We start from the raw sequence: 20,735 nt of genomic DNA on the forward strand, positions 1-20,735 counted from the left end.
CAACCCTTCCATGTGGTTGGCTGGTGTTAAGTGTGGTGGCAGATTCCAAGAACAAATGTCCCAAGAGAACCCATTAGAGGCTGTGTTACCTTTCAATCTGGGCCTAGATTCAAGGGGGAGGGGCACAGAGCCCTCCTCTCAATGAGATGAGGGTCTGGTTACCATGTGAGAGCAGGCAAGATAGAGTATGGTGTGGCCAGCTTGGGAAACACCCAAGGCCACACCCCTCAGGCTCCTTCCCACTTTCAATATCCCTCCTTTCAACGTTTTGACCTTTTTTTCTCAGATTTAGCCAACAGATGCTAATATTCCCCACATGAGTTTGGAGTTTCAAGATTCCTTGTGGGACTGACTCCAGGAACCTGTACTTCCTGCCTCACCTGTTGGCACAAATGCACAGAATGTCTCAGGAGCTCCACACTTGTGACTTCTTCATGGAATTTGGAAGAAGTCAGCTAGTTTAGTATGTGCTTTGAGGAGAGAGAAATAAAAGGTTCACAGATAGAATACAGCAGTATAAATGAAGAGAAGTATATATCTGTGGTCAAGTGTGTTTTATTCTGATTAGAAAATGAACCTTTAGAGAAATCCAAATTAAAATCACATTGAGAGCCCACCACACACTTGTCAGAATGACTGTAATGCAGACTTTGACAGTGGCAGATGCTGGTGGCACTGCAGAAAAACAGGGTAACCAGTACATTGCTGATAGGAATGTGAAATCAGGCAGCCGTCTTGCCAGGAAGCAGTTTGGGAATTCCTTAAAAAAACGAACGTGTAACCACCCTATGACCCAGCAACTGCCAGTGAAAACTAAATGTTCAGCAAAAACCTGTGCATGAGAGTCCAGAGCAGATTAGCAGTGGTAGTCCAAGCCAGGAATGACCTGGCTGAGGGGCACCCAGTGAGACCACAGGGCATCATGTCCTGGCACTGTTTCCAGCAGAACCCTGCAAAAGGGCTCGGGGTGGGGCGGGGGCGGGGGGGGGGGGTGTGTCTCGAAAGCCAGTGACCGAGGCTGTGTTAGCTCCACTCAGGCCATATGCTCGGAAGGGAAGCAGTGCAGCATTGTGGCAGGGACCATGCTGCCCAGCTCAGGCAGGGTGAAGGGGATGTGGGTCCTCAGTACAGTCTGGGCCTGGACCCCGCCAGAGCCTTGTGTGGGTAGCACCCATCTTAGGCTCACAGTATGCTCTGTGTGTCCATGATAGGTGAGGAATTCGAGAGGGGTGTGGGTGTGGGTGTGGGTGGGTGGTCTAGTGCTTCATATGCCTACCACCAGAGCCAGCGCTGTGGCATAGTGGGGTTAAGCTGCCATCTTATGCGCACAGGCATCCTGCATGGGTGCTGGTTCAAGTCCTGGCTGCTCCAGTTCTCATCCAGTTCTGTGCTGATGGCCTGGGAAAGCAGCAGAAGATGGCTCAAGTGCTTGGGCTCCTGTCACCCATGTGAGAGACCTGAAAGAAGCTCCTGGCTCCTTACTTTGGCCTGGCCCAGCCCTGGCCATTTGAGGAATGAACCAGAGAATGGTAGACTTATGTGTGTGTGTGTGTGTGTGTCTGTCTCTATCTGTGTCTCTCCCTCTGTAATTCTGACTTTCAAATAAATAAATAAATCTTTTTTAAAAAAATGCCTGCTACCCACAGTAGTATACCTGAGTTTCTGGCTCTGGTTCCTGACTCTAGCAAACCGTGGGAGGCAGCAGGATGATTCCAGTATTTGGGTCTTTGCCACCCACATGGGAGACCTGGATCGAATTACAGGCTCCTGGCTTCAGCCTGGCCTACCCCTGCTGTTGTGGGCATTTGGGGAGTGAACCAGCAGATGGAAGATCTCTCTATTTCTCTTTTTCTCTGCTTCTCCACACCAGCAAACAAACTAAACCAAAAAGCCCTTAAATACCTTGGTGTACCTTTTGATCAATTCCTAGTAAAATTGGTTCACTGACATTGCTCTTACTGCTGTTAAGTTTTTGTTGTTGTTTTTTCATTGGTCATCGGGGAGGGCAAGCTCAGTGTTGGGGCCTGCCCTCTCGGTCTCTGCCTGCTCAGTCTCTCCTGTCTTGCCTGGGGATTGTGCCTGTGAGAACCTTTACTCACAAGGGCCTCTGACAGCCCTGGGTCCTCACTGAAGGGTGGATGCTGCTGCCTGCAGACACAAAGGGAGATGTGCGCCTCCTAACAGCCGGCTTCTGCCTTTGGAGCCGGTATCCAAGTAGGACTAGTTTTTGTCAGGTCTCTGCTTCTGAGGGATGTGAAACGTGAGGTTTGTCTGGTTGCAGGGTGCCCTGGAAGGGCGCTGGTGGTGAGAGGGAATCGAGTCCATGTTTGGGAGGAGGCAGAGGCTGGGATGGGACCAAAGTAGGAGGTAAGAGGCAATGGGACCTGTGCAATTCCACCCAAGGTGTTGTCAGGCCAGAAACGGAAAGGGGGAGGCGTAGAGCCACGAATAGGCATTTCCTGAGATGGAGCTTGTGTGTCTGGTGGCCCTGAAATGTCGGGCATCCAGTGGTCCTGCCTGCAGCCCACACAGGAGGAGGGTCTGGGCAGGACTGAGGGAGGCTTCCTGGGGGAAGTGACTTTTATTTAGGGAGTTGATTTCCTGACACAGAATCTGGCACCCTTGGTTTGTTGCCCAGAGCCTGTGGTGGTGACTCTGTCATGTTGAGTTAGGGTCAGGAGGGAAAGTACTAGAAATAGCCCTATTTTGACCTTGTATTTGTGTCATTTTAACTTGAGTACATTAAAGGGAGAGCATTATCAGTGATAAATTCTGTTTTATTTTATTTTATTTGAGAGGCAGAGAAAGAGAGATCCTCCACTCATTGGCTCATGCCCCAGATGCCTTGGGGCCAGGCCCAAGCTGAGAGTTGAGAACTCACTCTTGGTCTTTCTTGGGAGTTGTAGGAACCCAAGCACTGAAGCCGTCACCACTGTCTCAAGGTGCACATTAGCAGGAAGCTCTATTGGAAAGCAGGGTAGGTACTGGAACCCAGTGCCCACTCCTGTGACACAGTCGTCACCTGGCTTAGGGCAGCTTTAACTGTTCAAGACTAAATTTGCATGCAGGTCATTCAGCACATGCCCACCCTGAGCTGGAGCAGGTGTCACCACCTCCCTAGCCTCCAATCTAGAAGGTCTTACCTGTCGGATTCCACGGTTTCCGTTTTTCTGTCTGTGCACGCAGGGGTGTGACATGCCCACTTATGCCTTTCTCTTACATTCTTCCCAGATCATAGGATGCCAAGTGAGGAGAGAGCCCCCGAACTCCACTGAACGATACACGCGTTGGGTCAACCAGCTAGCACCTGACCAGCTTCTGACGCAGGTACCCTTGAGCGTGCAGTTGTTGCTGTGGTGCCTCTGCTCCCTCCTGGAGCAGCGGGCGGAGCTTGTGTGTGGCTGTAGCCAGCCATCAGTGCACGGTCTGGGCATGCTCACTGCTGTTCACATGGCAGTTGATAGAGTGTCAGGAAGGGGTCAGCTGGTTGGAAACACTGGGCAGCTGCTTTGTGAAGTGATGCTTTAGGCCAATGCAAGTTACACCCAGAAAATCAGCTGTGGTGCCATGGCCGTGGCCAGCGGGGGGCCCATAGTCGCGCAGTTGCTGATGGGGGTCAGCAGTGGGGACTGCCTGGGGTCTGAAAGGAGGGTGTGGACATTGTCGGATCCGCGTCTGTGTCCTGTGCCATGTCAGGACAGCCCTTCCTGCACAGATTGGCGCCCTGGGCCAGCGTGGGCTGCAGCTTCCAAGCCCCGTATTTCAGCTGTGGGCTGTGTACTAGGAGTGTTAGGACGTGTTGCGTAGTGAACTCATGGCAGTACTCGGAACAGGACACGTTGCTGTCGTGTAAGTGCAGGCCCCTCTGGGAAGACAGGGCGCTGTGGTCTCCCGGCAGGCCAGGCTGCTGCCGCACTGACCGGAGAAGGAGGTGCTCTTGGCTTCAAGACGGACCTCACTACAAGTGATTTTCAGGGGCTTTCAGGAGTGGACTGCAGAGTGGGTTCATGGTCTGCCATGGAGGGTCAGGTTTTGTACTCATAAACATTTGTTTTTATTTTGGTATTTCTTAATTAAAAGAAGCTAATGTTCCTTTATCAGTTATATAGCTGTATCTACTTAAACAATTTAAAAGTAGCTGTCACATTTGTAAAAAGTCTGCTTCACTTTTATAAATAAATTAAAACAATATTAAAAAAAACCCACAAAGAACAAAGAGTGTTGCCAAGCCCAAAACCTATTTGCTAGTCCATGTGAACCATGGCTGCCATGTTGACAAACCTCCTCCAGGTGTTTCCAGGGTGGGGCTCACACAGCTGTCACTGGAGCCCCCGATCTGCCACTTGGAGAGTGGTGGCCGTTTTCATGTCACAGCGGCTGTGAGGCCGTGATAGGCATCCAGGCCGTGATTGTCTGAAATATGTCTCTGAAATTCCCTGCGTAGGGTCTTTCTCAGAGGCTGCTGTCAGCAGAATAAAACATTGTTTCATAGAAGTGAGCTAGTTTGGGTGAGGATCATGTTCCCTCTGAAGAGCTCAGTTAGGAGTGATCTATTAGGCAGGTCCAGGCCACCGTGGAGCCCAGTCTGCAGGGGAAATGGCACTCCTCCTCACGCTGGCCCGGCGGCTGCAGCAGGCTGGTGCAGTTTCACCCCCAACACACACGTACCAGATGCTTAGCTGGCCGCCATGTGGCATCAACAGCCTTCCACCCAAGCATTCCTGAAGGCTTAGTGATGTCAGTTCATCCTCAGAGGACCACGTGGCAACACCCTCTGGAGGGGCTTCAGGCTGGGTCACGAGTTCAAGGATTCTTTCCAACACAGCTGCCCTGCAGGACTTGAAGTGTGCTCTGCTGGGGAACGTCTTCTCACAGCGCGTGCTCATGTGTCGGGCAACCTGAGGTCCCCTGCAGGTGGAGCTCCTGCTGGACGTGCCGTCCTTGGGGCATCTGTGTCTGAGTTCAGTGGTGATGACCCAGGAGTGTCTTTCCATGGTGTGTGGTGGGGAGAGACCCCCTCTGTAGGAACGTCAGTTTGACTGCCGGCCTTCACGTGGCGCTACTTTGTGCAGTACAGAAGCTGGCAGTTTGTTCACCTGGACCCTTGCTTCCCATCATCCCAGCCCCAAACCTGACAAGGCAGGCGCTCAGTTCCACTTCTCCCTCTCATGGAAATGTGGCCCTTCCTAAGGGAGAGGGCCCGGGGCACCAGACCCAGCTCTGTCTGGTTGGCAAGTTGTAGAGGTAGGGCCAGCTCTCAGGCCCTGTTACCTGACACCGTCTTTTGTGGATGCCAGTCCTTAAGAGTGTTTTGGTTTTTTTTTTTTGGGCCAGGCAGAGTTAGACAGTGAGAGAGAGAGACAGAGAGGTCTTCCTTCCCTTGGTTCACTCCCCTAATGGGCCGCTACAGCGGGCGCTGCACTGATCCGAAGCCAGGAGCCGGGTACTTCCCTCCTGGTCTCCCATGCGGGACCCAAGCACTTGGGCCATCCTCCACTGCCCTCCCGGGCCACAACAGAGAGCCGGACTGGAAGAGGGAGCAACTGGGACTAGTACCCAGGGTGCTGGCGCCACAGGCGGAGGATTAGCCAAGTGAGCCACAGCGCCAGCCAAGTGTTTTGTTTTTTAAGTTTATTAGAAGAGAAAAGAAAGAGAAAACACCTGCCCACTGATTGACTCCCCAAGTGCCGACAGTATCGCTGCATGGGCAGGGGAGCTGAAGCTGGGAACATGGAACTGTAATCCTGTTCTTCCGTGTGGGTGGCATGGACCCAGGCAATTGAGCCGTCACCGTCCTCCCTGTCAGGGTGTGCGTTAACAGGAAGCTGGAGCTAGGATTGAAGCTGGGACTCAAACCTACGTCCTCTGATGTGGGATGCAGGTTTCTTAACTAGCAGCTCAGCCACCAGACTAAATGCCCTCCACATCAAGATTTTTTTAACTCAGTATTTAGGAAAATTTTAGACATTATGGAAGGAAAAGAGTAATGCAACTTCATCACCCACCTTCAACTCTGTCCTCGTCTGCTCTGGTCACCTGCACCTTGCCTATCCCTCTCCCTGCCCAGAGTTATTTGGGGCAAATTCTAGAGCCACATGGTTCACCTGTGAGGATCTAATCTGCAGCTCCACAAAAGGCTTTAAAAGCGTTGCTGTCCACCTGACAGGTGAATGCCAGTGACCAAAGTCCGTGTCAGGAGCTGTGTGTTTCTCATGATCGTTCACACGTTTGTTCACTTGAACTGTGGTCCAGCAAAAGGGACGGCTGCGTGAGAGTCTCAAATCTTTATTTTTTTCAGGTCATCCTCTTGCTTTCTGTTTGGTTTACCATTTTCTGTAAAAGGGTATTTGCAAAATTACACAAACGAGAGCTGAGGAAGCAAGATGTACCTTCTGTTTCTGCTGTCTTCAGTGCATGACTGACATTTGTCCAAGATCATTTTGTCCATGTCTGTAAAAGAAAAGGACTCTTGGGGCCGGCACTGTGGCGTAGCGGGTAAAGCCGCCACCTGCAGTGTCAGCATCCCATATGGGCGCTGGTTTGAGTCCAGGCTGCTCCACTTCCGATCCAGCTCTCTGCTATGGTCTGGGAAAGCAGTAGAGGATGGCCCAAGTCTTTGGACCCCTGCACCCAGGTGGGAGACCCGGAAGAAGCTCCTGGCTCCTGGCTTCAGATCAGCGCAGCTCCGGCCATTGAGGCCAACTGGGGAGTGAACCAGCAGATGGAAGACCTCTCTCTCTGCCTCTCCTCTCTCTATGTAACTCTGACTTTCAAATAAATAAATAAATCTTTAAAAAAAATAAAAAAGAAAAGGACTATCAACAAGCACGGGACCCTTACCTCATCTAAGAAACTGGCAGACCCTTTAATATCTCTGTGTGCAGGCAGTGTCTGGGTCGCCTCGATGAGCCTGCTTGCCTTCTCCCCTTCCTGCTCATCCTCTGTCTGTCTCTTGTTTGAGTTGGGATCCACACATTTGTCGTTGTTGGTTCATCTCTTTCACTCTTTAGATTTCGCCTCCATTGTTTTTCTTTTTCCGTGAAATACTTTGCTGAAAGTGTTAGATAATTTGGTCATCAGCTCCATCAGAGGTGAGAAATTTGTTCACATCCTCCTCAGCCCTGGTTTTCTTGTGCACTGGTACTGAGGTCTGTGGCTGTTGGTCTGTTTGTCCTCTGTTTCTTTTTAAACAGCTTTGTTTAAATATAACTGATGTAAACTGCACCAGTTTCAGATGTACCATTTGATGGGTTTTGACAGGGGCCCTCATCGGAACCGCCCTTCACGTCAAGATCTAGGGATACACAGTCCCCCTGAGCCTCGGTGCCCACCGTTCCGTGTTGCCTCCACACTCTCTGTGATGCCAGCTGGTCAGATGAGTGTCCCAGGAAAAGAACCATTTGTGCTGTGGATACTTCCGGTTAGCTCCTTTCCTTCACAGTCATCCTGTTGAGAGTCTTGCATGTCGTTTGCTCATTAGAGTTCCTGCGTATTCACTGAGTGTTCCATCACTCAGTATACAACAGGCCATGATGAGGCACCCCTTCATACCCACAAGAGCAGCTGCCTAGTCACTAACAGGAATTGGCTAAGATGTGGAGAAATTGGAAGCTTTGTGTACTGTTGGTGGGAATGTAAAATGGTGCAGTTGCTGTGGGAAACAGGATGGTGCTTCCTCAATATATCAAAAGTAGAACTGCTCATGACCCAGCACTTCCACTTCTGGGCTTGTATCCCAGGTAATTGGATGCAGGCTGTTAAAGATGTGTGTGCACCCATGCTCTGAGCAGCTTTGTGCACAAGAGCCTCAGGATGGAAACAGCCCAGTGTCTGAGTGAGCAAGCTGTGGTGGAAACACAGTGGAATGTCAGTCAGTATTATTTCCTTAAAGTGAATGAAATTCTGAAATATGCTACATGGATGAACCTGGGAGTGTATATCTGTGTGTGCCTGAGAAGTTTTTTGACAGAGTTCTTGGAGGCTGCACTTGTCACAGCTGAATGGGGGTCAGTGGTACCCACACGGGAAAACTGTCTCCCACAGGGTTGTCGTCTTTTTTTACAAAGTCTGCTCAATAACAGCTTTCTACTTTGAAGTGAGGTTAGGCTCACATGTAAGTTAGAGAGTTCCTGTGTGCCTGCCCCTATCCTAGCTCCCGTTTAACTGCGATGGTCCTAGAACCCAGAGCCACAGCTCTGGACTCACGGGGCGAATGCAGGCCACTCCCGCGCCCCTGGGGCTGCCCTCGTGCTCTTTCCCACCCTGTCTTCGGGTGTTGGGGGGCTGCCATAACAAAATTGCCAGCAGGGGTAGCTTTGTGTCTTCACACTCTCGGTAGGGCGTTCTGAGATCAAACACTGGTGGATGTGGTGTCCACGGAGGTCCTGCCGCTTGCTGGCCAACATGGCAGTTTCCTTCTTGGTCTTGCAGGTGGGAGCTAACGGGCAGCTCCTGGAAGTGTTCTATTCCTCAGGGCCCTGCCTTCCTGAATTACCTCCAGCAGTCCCAACTCCTCATCCTGTCCCTTTAGGGGTCAAACTCTGACACCAGAATTCAGCATGTGACTTGCAAGGGGCACGCACATCCAGATCTGCTCTCACAGATTTGTCTTCCGATGAAGTGACATGGTGCCAGAGACGTCCGTACTCTTGCAGGTCCCATGGTTTCTCCTATTTTGCTGAGCAGCGATCTGTTGCACAGACAAGTCTGTTCACACACAAGCCACTGTTGAGGGCAATGGGCTCATCTCTGCCTGGGGGCTATTGCTCACTGGGCCACTGTGTACGTTGGTACACTTTGGTGTGGACCAGGAATGCCCAGGGCGCATCTGCTGAGTCATACGTAAGTGCACATCCACTTTGTGAGAAGCTTCCCAGAGTCTCTAGACTGTGCCACGTCTTCGTCATCCTCACCTGGCTTCCCCCATGTCTTTCCCCAGGGCTGTTCTGGCAGCTGGGTGGTGCCATCACCTTACTCTCCCTGGGCTGTGCCTCCCGTCGATATTGAGTGGTCTTCCCCGTGCTCTCTTTGTGCCATCTTCACATCAGATTGTTTTCTCACTGAGTCTGGGAATTCTTGGGACTCAAGTCCTTCAGCTGGGGATGAAATTTGCAAGAGCTTTCTCTTCTTCTCTACCTTTTCCTTTCATCCACTTAACAGAGTCTTTCATAGTACAAAAGTTTTATCTTTTTAAAAAAATACTTATTTACTTTATTTGAAAGAGTTACAGAAACAGAGGGAGAGACACAGAGAGATCTTCCATCCACTGGTTCACTTTCCAGATGGTCGCAACAGCCGGGGAGAGCCAGGGCAAAGCCAGGAGCTGGGAGCTCCATCTAGGTCTCCCACGTGGTTGTCAGGGGCCCAGATACTTGGGCTATCTTCTGCTGCTTTCTCAGGCCATTAGCAGGAAGCTGGATCGGAAATGGGGCAGCAGGGACATGAATTGAACCAGCACCCATGTGGGCTGCTGGCATTGCAGGTGGTGGCTTTACCTGCTATGCCATAATACCAGCAACAAAAGTTTTAACTTTTGAGGAAGTCATTTAATTTTTAACAGGTTGTACTTTGGGCATCAATATCTAAGACTACTTCAGTTAATCCTTGGTCATAAGATCTTTTTCCTATGTTTTCTTCTAAAATTTTTTAGTTTTGTGTTTTACATTGAGCTGTGATTCATTTTAGGTTGATTTCATGTGGGTTTTTTTTATCTTTTATTTAATGAATATAAATTTCCAAAGTACAGCTTATGGATTACAGTGGCTTCCCCCCCCCATAACTTCCCTCCCACCCGCAACCCTCCCCTTTCCCACTCACTCTCCCCTTCCATTCACATCAAGATTCATTTTCAATTCTCTTTATATACAGAAAATCAGTTTAGTATATATAAAGTAAAGATTTCAACAGTTTGCCCTCACATAGCAAGACATAGTGAAAAATACTGTTGGAGTACTAGTTATAGCATTAAATAACAGTGTACAGCACATTAATGACAGAGATCCTACATGATATTTTTTTTAAAAATTGATTTTCTATGTAATTTCCAATTTAACCCCAAGTTTTTTTTTCATTTTCAATTATCTTTATATACAGAAGATCGATTCAGTATATACATATATATATTTTTAAAAGATTTATTTATTTATTTGGAAGTCAGAGTTACACAGAGAGGAGAGGCAGAAAGAGAGAGAGAGGGAGGTCTTCCATCCAATGGTTCACTCCCCAGATAGCCGCAACGGCCAGAGCTATGCCGATCCGAAGCCAGGAGCCAGGAGTTTCTTCCAGGTCTCCCACGTGGGTGCAGGGGCCCAAGGACTTGGGCCATCTTCTACTGCTTTCCTGGGCCATAGCAGAGAGCTGGACAGGAAGTGGAAAAGCCGGGTCTCAAACCGGCGCCCATATGGGATGCCAGTGCTTCAGGCCAGGGTGTTAACCCACTGTGCCACAGCGCCGGCCCAACTTTTTCTAAATATATTTTAGAATTAGCTTGTCTGGATCTACAAAGAGTCCAGCTGAGGTGTTGATAGGAAGTGTGTTAATTCTATAAATCAACCTGGGTGGAGTTGATAGCTCCACTCTGTTGGATCTTCCAGTTCTGAATGTGGTTTACCCTTCATGCTGTCTGTTGAAGTCTTCTTTGACTTCCTTCATTAGCATTTTGTAGTTTTCAGTGTGTGAGGCTCATATGTTTGTTAAAGTAATACCTAAGTGTTTCTGTTCTTTCAGGCCAAGTATAAATGCTACCCATTGTTGATTGCAAACACATAGAAAGATGTGTCTGATCTGGGGCTGTTCAGATTCTTCATCTGAATATCTTAGTTGGATGCAACTTAAGAGTTTTGGTAGTTTATAATTTTTGAGGAATTTATCAAATGTGTTAATTCAGAGGTGTTTGACAGTGTTCTTTATTGATCCTTATAATGTCTGTGGAGTCTGTAGTAATAGGTCTTCCTTCATTTCTAATATCAGTTATTTGGATCCTCTCATTTCTTTCTTTTCTTTTTTTTTTTTTTTTTTTTTTTAATTTTTTTGAGAGTCAGAGTTAGAGGAAGAAACAGAAGGCAACTTCACTCCCCAAAGTGGCTGCAACAGCTGGAGTTGGGCCAGTCTGAATCCAGGAGACAGGAGCTTCCTCTTTGTCTCCCACCTGGGTGCAGTGGAAGGGCCATCTTCCACTGCTTTCCCAGGCCATAATCAGTGCTAGATCAGAAGAGGAGCAGCCAGGGCTCGAACCAGCACCCATATGTGATGCCAGCACCACAGGTGGAAACTTAGCCCACTACGCCACAGTGCCAGCCCCTCTCTAGTTTCTTTTTGTAAATCTTACTAGAAGTCTATCCGTCTTACTTTTCAAAAACAGCAGCTTTGGTTAATTTTATCTATTGTTTTTCTGTTTTAATTTTACTCATTCTTGCTTTTACCTTTATTATTTCTTTTCTTCTGCTTGCTCTGGGTTTTATTTTGCTCTCTCTCTTTTTTATGGTGGGAGCTTAGAGTTTTGAGATCTCTTTCCTTTTTTTTTTTTTTTTTTAATTCATTTACTTATTTGAAAGTCAGAGTTATACAGAGAGAGGAGAGGCAGAGAGAGAGAGAGAGAGAGAGAGAGAGAGGTCTTCCATCTGATGGTTCACTCCCCAATTGGCCACAACAGCCAGAGCTGTGCTGATCCAAAGCCAGGAGCCAGGGGCTTCTTCCAGGTCTCCCACACAGGTGCAGGGGCCCACGGACTTGGGCCATCTTCTACTGCTTTCCCAGGCCATAGCAGAGAGCTGGATTGGAAGTGGAGCAGCTGGGTCTTGACCCAGCGTCCATATGGGATACCAGTGCTTCAGGCCAGGGCATTAACCCTCTGTACCAGAGTGCTGGCTCCCTTGAGATCTCTCTGTACTAACTTAATCACTTGGTGCTATAACTGCCCCTGATGCTGCTGCTTTAGCTGTGTTGTGGTTTTACAAGTGCCTGCGTTCTCATCCAGGGCAGTACATTTTGGACATCCCGTTGAGGCTTCCTCCTTTATGCATGAGTTGTTCATCCATGGAGCGCTTCTGCATCACCGGGTGTCTAGGGCCTCAGGCGCCGCCTCATCTGCCAGCTCTCAGTGGGTCCACTCTGAAAACAGGGCGCTTGCTGGTCTGATGCAACACAGTGTAGCACAGTGAGAGTTTGTAAAAAGAGAACTGAGTTAGCCAAGAACAGTACAGAGGAGTTCCCTAGACCAAAGGGTGTGAGTGAGCAGAGCCCACCAGGGCCCAGCCCAGAGAAGGCAGTCTCAGAAGCCGGGTAGAAGCCAGCCTCAGGTCCCTGTGGAGAGGCACACATAGCAGGACCTGGTGGCCTGGATTTCTCAGCAGCAACAGCAGTAGTGCAGAGTCCAGGGCACCTGGGGGCACTGTTTCCAGGACCTCAGGATGTGAGTGTGAGATTCTAGCCAAAGTGTTGATCCTATGGGGAATTACAAGGACCCGTTCATATAAGGATCCAAACATGTGTTTCCTATAAAATCTTTCTCAGAAATTTCTGGAGGAATCTGCAAAATACTAGGAAGTAAGTTAAGGAAGACTACGAGATGAAGCCAGCAGGTGCCCAGCCTGGAGACAGGCAGGGGACTCCTCTCTGCCCCTCCCCCACCCAGGCAGGACGTGGGCAGCGCTCCAGGGAGAGGGAGGACTGAGTGCTTGAGCTGTAAAGTGCATGCTTGCTTCCGAAAAATTACAGGAACAATTAGTGAGCAGGGAAAACAACAGACAGCTTTCCTTGCAGCAAGAGGGTGGGTGCAAGTCTAGTGACTCCTGCATCTGATGGAAGGGAGCTGAGAAAAGCAGAAACTCGGTCAGTGTAGGGAGGATGGTAATTTGGGGCACCTAACAGCTCATGATGAAAACAGAAAGGCAAAAGCAGCAGTAAGTACCAGTGATTCTCTGCTTCAGTTAGTACAGTTCTAGGAAGTGGGTGCCCAGGAGAGGAAACCAGCACATTTAGACTTCTTGGCTTCCTCCTTCCTGCTGATGCAGCCCCAAGGCTGGACACTCCCTAGGGAGCAAGGCGGCTTCCCCTCAGGGTCGAGATCTGACCTGGAGTCCACACTCCTTGTGCATGGCCCTGCCTTGCTTAGGACAGGAACGTGCCCTGAGAAATGCAGCTTAGACAGCATCAGTTGGTGAGCATCGCCGTGTGTGTGAGGCAGCCCGAACTCGTGGGCTCCCTGTCGGGTGTAGTCCCTTGCTGACCAGAGGGTGGATCTTCACAGCAGGTGGCTGAGCTTTGTCTGGTTTTCTGCCTGTTTTAGGAGGGGCGGTGACTAGACACAGTCACAGCCAGAGCTTTGAGGGTCCCAGGTGCCCTCAGGAAACCTTAGGAGATGGCTGACTACACCTCTGTGGATTTTGCTCCACACACAAAAGATTTCTTTAAGAAAATAAAGCTTTTTATTGAAACATCAACAATACACAGATGTGCAAGAGAACACTGTAATCATGGGGGTGGTCCCACACTTCCCTTGACTACACGGGGCACCCAGGCCTTAGGTGTTGCAGTCAGCGTGAGACCCAGCTTCCTGGAGGCCTGATGCTCAGTGTGACGTTGTGATGTCACACTGTGGTCATCAAGGGGCGGCCTCTCGTCCTTGTCCCGCTGGGGAGCTCCTTCTCTCTTGTGCTGCAGTCTCCTGTTGGCAGGTGTCCCACACTGTCAGTTCTAGCAGAAAATAAGTAGCGAAATGTTTGTTTGCCTCCCTTGTTTCAGTGAGTCAGCGTTGATGTTGGCTCACTTTCAGTTTTTCCATAGCAGTGGTCACCTCTGCACTTCAGCAGCTGTTCCAGCCGGGGAGTCAGTGCCCTTAGTCAGCCCAGGCCTGGCCCCTGCCCCCGCCCACCTCCCCCACTTCCTGACCTGCCCGCTGTGACCCGGGCTCCTTTCCCAGCACTGCTGGGTTCCAGGCAGGGTAGAAGCAGACTCTGTCTTGTTGTGGGGCAGTACCACCCTCCAGGTTCAGTGTCCACTTCTAGCAGGCACCATGCAGACACTTGCTGTGAACTAGGGTATCTTCCATGGTTCCCCCTTGGGTCCAATTTAGGACCAGAAGGAAGGCCAGGAACACGTGGGAGGGGTATGGCCATCAGAAGGAGCCCTGGACACCACACAGTGAGGTCAGGAGTCAGGGCCTCCCAGCATCCCACCCTGGTTAGCTCTTGGGGGCTGTTTTATTCTTTGTAAGTGGAGAGTGTTTAACAAGAACACCCAGTCCTTTACAGGGTGACTGTTCTGTGACCCGTTCACTGGAGGTTTAGCAGAACTAAAGAACGATGATTTTTGTGCCAGTTGAGAAGACAGAGAGTGGTTTACTTGGCGTAGGCCCTTGGTTACCGTGGATCTCCCTGAGTGTACAGGGAGAACCTGCCCCCATGCCTGTCCCTGTCTCCCAGGAACCAGCCAATGCAGGCAGGAGTCTTACTAGGCATAACTTGCTGCTTTGAAAAGCTTGTCAGTCTTTGTTCTATTAAATAGTGGGACTGGTTTATCTAAAAAGATTAAAGTGTTTCATATTTAGCCATTTCAGTATTGCTTTTCCTTAAAAGTTTGCCTTTCATAACTCAATGGTCTTTTTTTTTTTTTAAACCTAATTCTAACAAATTAGCATTTGGGAAATTTAAAATGTATTTCAAAGTGAATTAACCTGTAGGGCTTCCAGGGGATCAGTGTAAACTTGCAACTTGCAGTGTGTTAGAAGAGCACATCTGTGACAAGAGGAAACATTTTGTTGATATCTGTGTCTTCACTAAATCCAGGAGCCGTAAGTTTCGGGTTTCAAATCAGAGTTTATTCTTGTTGCTATGTGGGTGTTAAAATGTCAGAATGCCGGGAAGTTGGTTATCTGTGTAAGACAGTCATCCAGTGAATTGGGCTTTAGGGGTGAGGGTAATGAGCCACAGGAATCTGAACATGAGTTGTGCAGGAAGCATGCACACCACTTTGTGGTAACAAGTGTCTGATGAGGGCTGTGCATTTCATTAAGTACTTACTGAGGGTGGGGGACGTCCAGCCTGTGGACACAGAATCATTTGGTCTGGCCTTGCTAAAGCAACCTCAGATGAGCCATGAAATTCAGTAAATCTGTGACAGGCTAATTTTTAAGTTGACAGTTTTGTGTGGCCCATGAATAATGCTATAAATATTCAAGTGACCCTTGGCAGGGAAAAAGGTTCCCCACCCCTGCTTTAACTCCAGGCCTACTTTTTCTAAGTAAACAGTGAAACGCCGAGTTCAAGTCTGTCATCCTTATGTGCTTTTTTTTTTTAAGCACCAAGAGCAATTACATGATTTGTTCCTCTTGGATGGCGCCCTGAGCTCCTTGGGAGAGCTAAGGCTAGACTATTCAGGATGCTTTTGGCCTTGAGCTTTGAAACTTGTTTGTCTTATTTTGTACACTGTCCAAGGCATTTGAATAGATTCTCAACTTTTATTAGCTCCATAGAATTAATTCTTGTAAAGCACACTTTTGCAAGAAAGCGGAAGCAAGCTTCCAGGACCCTTGGTAGCAGCAGGGCCGCCTGGCCATGCCTGTGAGCTCCCTCAGTGACAGAGTTTTAGGAAACGGCATATCTCATTGTTCAGTTGCTAACAGATCAGAAAGGGAGTGGCAGCCTGACAGTGAAAGAAGAGACACAGACCAGGAGGAGCTGGCACTGTGCGCAGCAGACGCCCACATCCCGTATCAGGGAGCCTGGTTGGAATCCCAGCACCTCTGCTTTTGATTCAGCTTCCTGTTACTGCCTGGGAAGGCAGTGGATAAAGACTGAAGTGCTTGGACCCCTGCCACCTGTTGGGGAGACTTGGATGGAGTTCTGGGCTTCCTAGCTATGGCCTGGCTTAGTTCTGGCTGCTAGGGGCATTTGGGGAGTGAACCAGTGGATGGAAGACATCTCTCTCTCTTTCACTCTGCCTTTCAAATAAATAAATAAATCTCTAAAAATTAATCAGGAGCTCAGAAGGAATCATGAGAAAGTAGAAGCATAGGTCCTCCGGGAGGCCTTCTGCTTGCAGCTCCATGCTCACCTTGTGTGCTTCTTGCTCCTCCCACTTCCTGTGCAGATGGGGTTTGACCCCAGCAGGTCCTGTCCTGCTGAGGAGACGCAGGACCTAAAGTCGTTATGGAAGGGCATTTGAGCCATTTTGTAAAATGTTCTCTCTTTCATGCTTGTACCTCTCCTAATAAAGAGGTTTCTTCTAAAAACATATTTTTTTGGTCCAAAAGTTTATATTCAAAGGAAACAGTAGAGTCCCCTCCCCAGAGTGAAATACTTCCAGGCAAGTAAGGCTAGCTGTAGAATGTGAAAACCACCTCGGAGAAACCGTGCTCCAAGGAATGCGGTAGAGGGGAGGCTGGGGGTGCCCTGCCCATGGGCCCTCAGGGTTGCATTGGTCAGCAAAGACACTGGGGATTCCAGATGGGACAGAGCCAGCTACCAGGGGTATGCCATGTGTCAGTGGAAGGGTGCCCAGGATCTCAGCAGTAAGCAGGAGGTAGCCCAGCCACATATGAGGGCCAAGCAGAGGAAGCACAGTGGCTGCCCCACATCTTGGGGTTCTGTGGAAGGTACCCCGGCCCCTCCATGAAAAGGGGGCTTCTCAGGAGTTACTGGCTGAGGTGCTCTGTATTTCACACCTGTCTGGGCACTGCACTCACATCTGTGCACGAGATGCACGTGTCATTCGTGGCCTGGAGCGCCCTCTGCTGGGGGACCTGGATTTGGCTGAGAGCACGGAGAGCCTTGGGCATGTTTGATGGGTCATTTGGATATAATTTACTCAAACATACAATAATGAAACGAAAAAAATAATAATGAGGGACCTGTGCCTCTTGGATCTATTTCATTTGAGCTCCAAGAATTCTGATTTTGTTGGGTGCTACCTGCCGTTTTCTGTTACTCATTTAATTGTAGACCATCTACTGGGGAAGGAACAGAGGGAAAACTGAGCCTGTTCCAGACTTAAGCCATCAAGGAAGCAGTGTTGACGTCATCTGAAACCAGAGCTCCATTCCACACCAGTTAGACCAGGGCTTGACACACTGAGGCTCAAGGCCAAACCTGCCCTGCTGTTGGAGCAGCTGTGCCCACAGAGCTGGGGACCTGCGACACACACCCTCCAACCCGCAGAGCTGGAGTGTCAGGACTGAAGCTTTACAGAGAAGTTACTGCTGGCCCAGGGGTAGACACACCCAGAAACCACACTTGAACTGGGATCTTGGCCAGTACTTGCTAAGTGTGTCTTCCACACGTACAAGTACTCTGCATGAACTAATAAGTAATAATGCAGTCTCCCCACATCAGTACTGCAAGGTGAACAAGATGGTTCCTCTCCTCAGAAGGCCAGGGAGCCACTCAGGATGGCCCACTGTTGGGGTGGAGCTGGGCGTGAAACAGCAGAGTCTCCTGCCTCCTGGTAGAGGGGCTGAGGTACCCTCCAGGGGCTGCCACGTAGCACTTGAGCCTGTCTCTGCTGTGTCTCTCAGGAGCGGGAAGCAGTGAGTCCTGAATGGACTCACACCCAGGCTGTCCACAGCCCCTATCCCTGGGCTCAGGCTGGGCCAGGTGTGCTCCCTCAGGCCACGTTGGTACAGCTCACGAGTCTCCCAAGGCGGCAGTGTGTGCTATGGGGCCCTGAAGGCCAGGCTGGATGTTTGAATTGCCCCACACCTTCCCCATCCCTGCAGTTGCCATGAGCCGTCAGCTCTGTGTACTATGAGGCAAGTGGTCTGGGCCTGAGGTCCCCCAGTCATTCATGTCCTGCTCTGGGTGCCGGCAGCATGACTCGAAAACACCTGCCCGACAAGTCCTCATGGGTGTTGTGAAGGTCCCACGACGTAGGCTTTATCTGAGAAAGGGCCTGAGACAGCTGGGTGCATCCTTGTCCTCCCCAAAGCTGCGAGCTGGGATAGAGCATCTTCACTCCTCACCATTGGCTCCTCGTCTGTGGGAGTTCCTGAGGGTTTTTAGCACAGATTTCCCTTCATTTCTGTATCCTCTCTTACCTTTGCCATCTTTCACCTTTCAAAAGAAAGCTGAGAGATTTTACTTGTTTGTCATTCACGTGATGTGCTCCTGCTCTTGCAAGAACATGGACCTGGCAGCTAGGTGAGCCGGTGACTTACATTGCTCCACAGCTGGGTGAGGTGGTGAGGTCAGTGGCCCAGCACTTTATTTTCATTTCCTCTTCCTGCAGCACAGAGTTGTGGCCCCCACCCTGCAGAGTTGCAAAACAGGTCTCTGGCCCCAGGCCGTCGTCCCTTGTGTTGACTGCTAGGCTGTTGTGTGGAGCCCACTGCTGTAGGGAAGTGGGTGGTGCAGGAGTGTGTACTTCCTCACTGTTGGTCTGTCCTGCAGTTCTTTCTGATCTGCATGTTGAAAGCCTTAGAGGGACAGGTGTTTGGCACAGTGTTTAAGACTCCACTTAGGACAACTGCATCCCCCATCAGAGTGCCTGGGTTTAAGTCCTGGCTCCACCCTGTCCATCTCCCTGCTAATACTCCATGGGAGGGAGCAGATGATAGTCCAAGGACATCAGTTCCTGCCACCCACGTGGGAGACCTGGATGGACTTCCCACCTCCTTCACCTGGCTTCACCTGGCTCAGCCCTGGCTGTTGTGAGCATTTGGGGAAGTGAGCCAGCAGATGGAAGATTGATTCTCTCTCTCTCTCTGTCTCAGATATTCAAATAAAATTTTTTAAAAGATTTATGTATGTATTTGAAAGAGCTACAGAGAGAGATCCTTCATCCTCTGGCTCACTCCCTAAATGGCTGCAATGGTCCAGACTGAGCCAGGTCAACGCCAAAAACTTGGAGCTGTATCCAGGTCTCCCATGTGGGTGTCAGGGTCCCAAACACTTGGGCCATCTTCTGCTGCCTTCCCAGACCATTAGCAGGGAGCTGGATCAGAAGTGGAGCAGCCAGGACACAAATTGGCCCCTCAAATACGTTTTTTAAAAAAGAGTAAGAGCTTAGAATAATCTGTAACTTGCCTGTTGTCTGCATGGCAGTAGTTAAGTAGGATTCTTTCCCAAGAAAACTACTCTTTGGAATTTTAAGATCACAACACCTCATCCCACCCCTCACTTGCCCCCCATCTAGAGAAGAGCGGTTATCAGCAAACGTGTTTCTTCTCCACGGGCTTTGACTGAGTCCTCAGTGTGCGGTCAGCCCAGTCAGTGGAGCAGTGAACAGATGGGCCTGCCTCTCTCCCTGGAGCAAGGCAGCCATGCAGTTGTGTTCTGGTGATTAAGCGGCTGAGGGGGGGAGGAAGGGAGCTGAGGGCAGGGACCTCCCGAGGCGATGCTCGGGGTCATTCATCCCCATCCTGGCCTCATCATCAGAAGAGAGCTTTCACAAGAGGGGAGGGATCCAACCCTAACAGGTTCCACTGGATCAGACATTGTTCCCTTTGGAGAGTGAAGGCCTCAGGGCTTTCGCCCTGTAGTCAGGTCCAGGGGGAAGCCAGAGCCTGAACAGCAGAGTGAACTCTTCAGGGCCTTGGACAAGCAGGGACTAGGAAGGCCAGTGAGAGAGGTGAGGTGGCCAAGGTATCCTTGGGCCACAGAGATGAGAATTCAAACCAGAGGTATCCATGTACTGCACAAGTGAGCAGGACTTATTTAGTAGAGAGAGAACATACAGCCATCATGAGTGGGCCAGCGTTGCCCAAGTGGAGGCCTGAGAAGGACCCTTCACATAGCCACAGGCAAAAGAGAGCTCCTCCCCCATTATCAGTCTCTTTTATGAGGTGGGGAGTGGTGCCTTCATTGAATAAACAAATGGGGTGGGGTCTTTTATGGCACCTCCCTGTGCAATTTAAGTTCCATGTGGCCACCATGGCGTCTCCTCCCATAGGTGCATCCTGGGAAGGTAAGGAATGAAGTGACAGTGCAGGGCTGGCAAACATTCCAGCTCACCTCTGTCTTTCTGACTCCCTGCCTAGTTTCCCCGTTTCACACTGGGCTTGTTCTGACAGAGCCAAAAGATGTGGCCACAAATTCGTGCTTTCTTTCTTTGTCTTTTGCCCATGTTTATTATTTTGCTCTCATTATCTTCACAGATCCCCAGTGGGCTGTGGAGAGAGGAACTTGCTCCAGGCAGTACCTGAGGTGCCTCGCCCAAGCCCTGACTCGGGTGCTGGCTGCCTGACCTCTCCTTCCTCCAAGGACACATGCATTGCTCCCAGCCCTAGCCCTGACCTGCCTGTGGTTAGAGGTGGGAAGGACACAGCATCTGGTTGTCCCTGAGCTGGGAGGTACCCAGCTCAGTCCTGCCCAGTGTCCCCCACAGCCTCCAAGAGCTTCCTGGGTGTTCCCTGCGGGCCACAGCCCTCCAAGGTGAGCGTCTAGAGAAGTCCGGTGCAACCAAAGGGGTGGATTGAGGCGGCGCCCACCCTGCTGTTCCCTGTGCCCAAGTGAGCTCAGCACAAACACTCCTGTGCTGACCACACAGTGTGTCTGCCACCTAGCAGTCCTGGAGGCCGCTGTCTGGAAGGCCTGGGGAGAACCTGTTCCCTTCCTCTTCCGGTTGAGATGCCTCGTGGTTCTTGGCCACAGTGCTCTGACTCTGTCACCTTCTGTCTTCACACTGCCATGCAGTAGAGTGAAATGTCCCTGGCAGCATCTAATCATTGTGCAGCACCCTACAGCCCCCATGTGCAGCCGTCACCACTGCCCATCTCCAGAATGCTCTCCTCACCCCAGACAAAG

At 50.2% G+C, this 20,735-nt stretch overlaps 1 protein-coding gene across 4 annotated transcripts in view; it reads left to right on the forward strand.

The window, feature by feature from the left end:
• Positions 1-20,735, forward strand: part of B3GNTL1 (UDP-GlcNAc:betaGal beta-1,3-N-acetylglucosaminyltransferase like 1) — a 91,374-nt gene that overhangs the window by 35,753 nt on the left and 34,886 nt on the right. For 2 of the 4 annotated variants that reach the window (XM_062175523.1, XM_062175525.1), the window contains one exon: positions 3,232-3,327. The exons of 1 other annotated variant lie outside the window; for it this stretch is intronic. In XM_062175523.1, the coding sequence (XP_062031507.1) occupies positions 3,232-3,327 (96 nt within the window). Of the gene's footprint in view, positions 1-3,231; positions 3,328-20,086; positions 20,364-20,735 lie in introns of those variants that run through there. One more of the 4 variants, XM_062175526.1, reaches the window with a different exon arrangement.

The sequence above is a fragment of the Lepus europaeus genome, chromosome 18 (assembly GCF_033115175.1).
Source record: "Lepus europaeus isolate LE1 chromosome 18, mLepTim1.pri, whole genome shotgun sequence".
NCBI classification, from domain to species: Eukaryota; Metazoa; Chordata; class Mammalia; order Lagomorpha; family Leporidae; genus Lepus; species Lepus europaeus.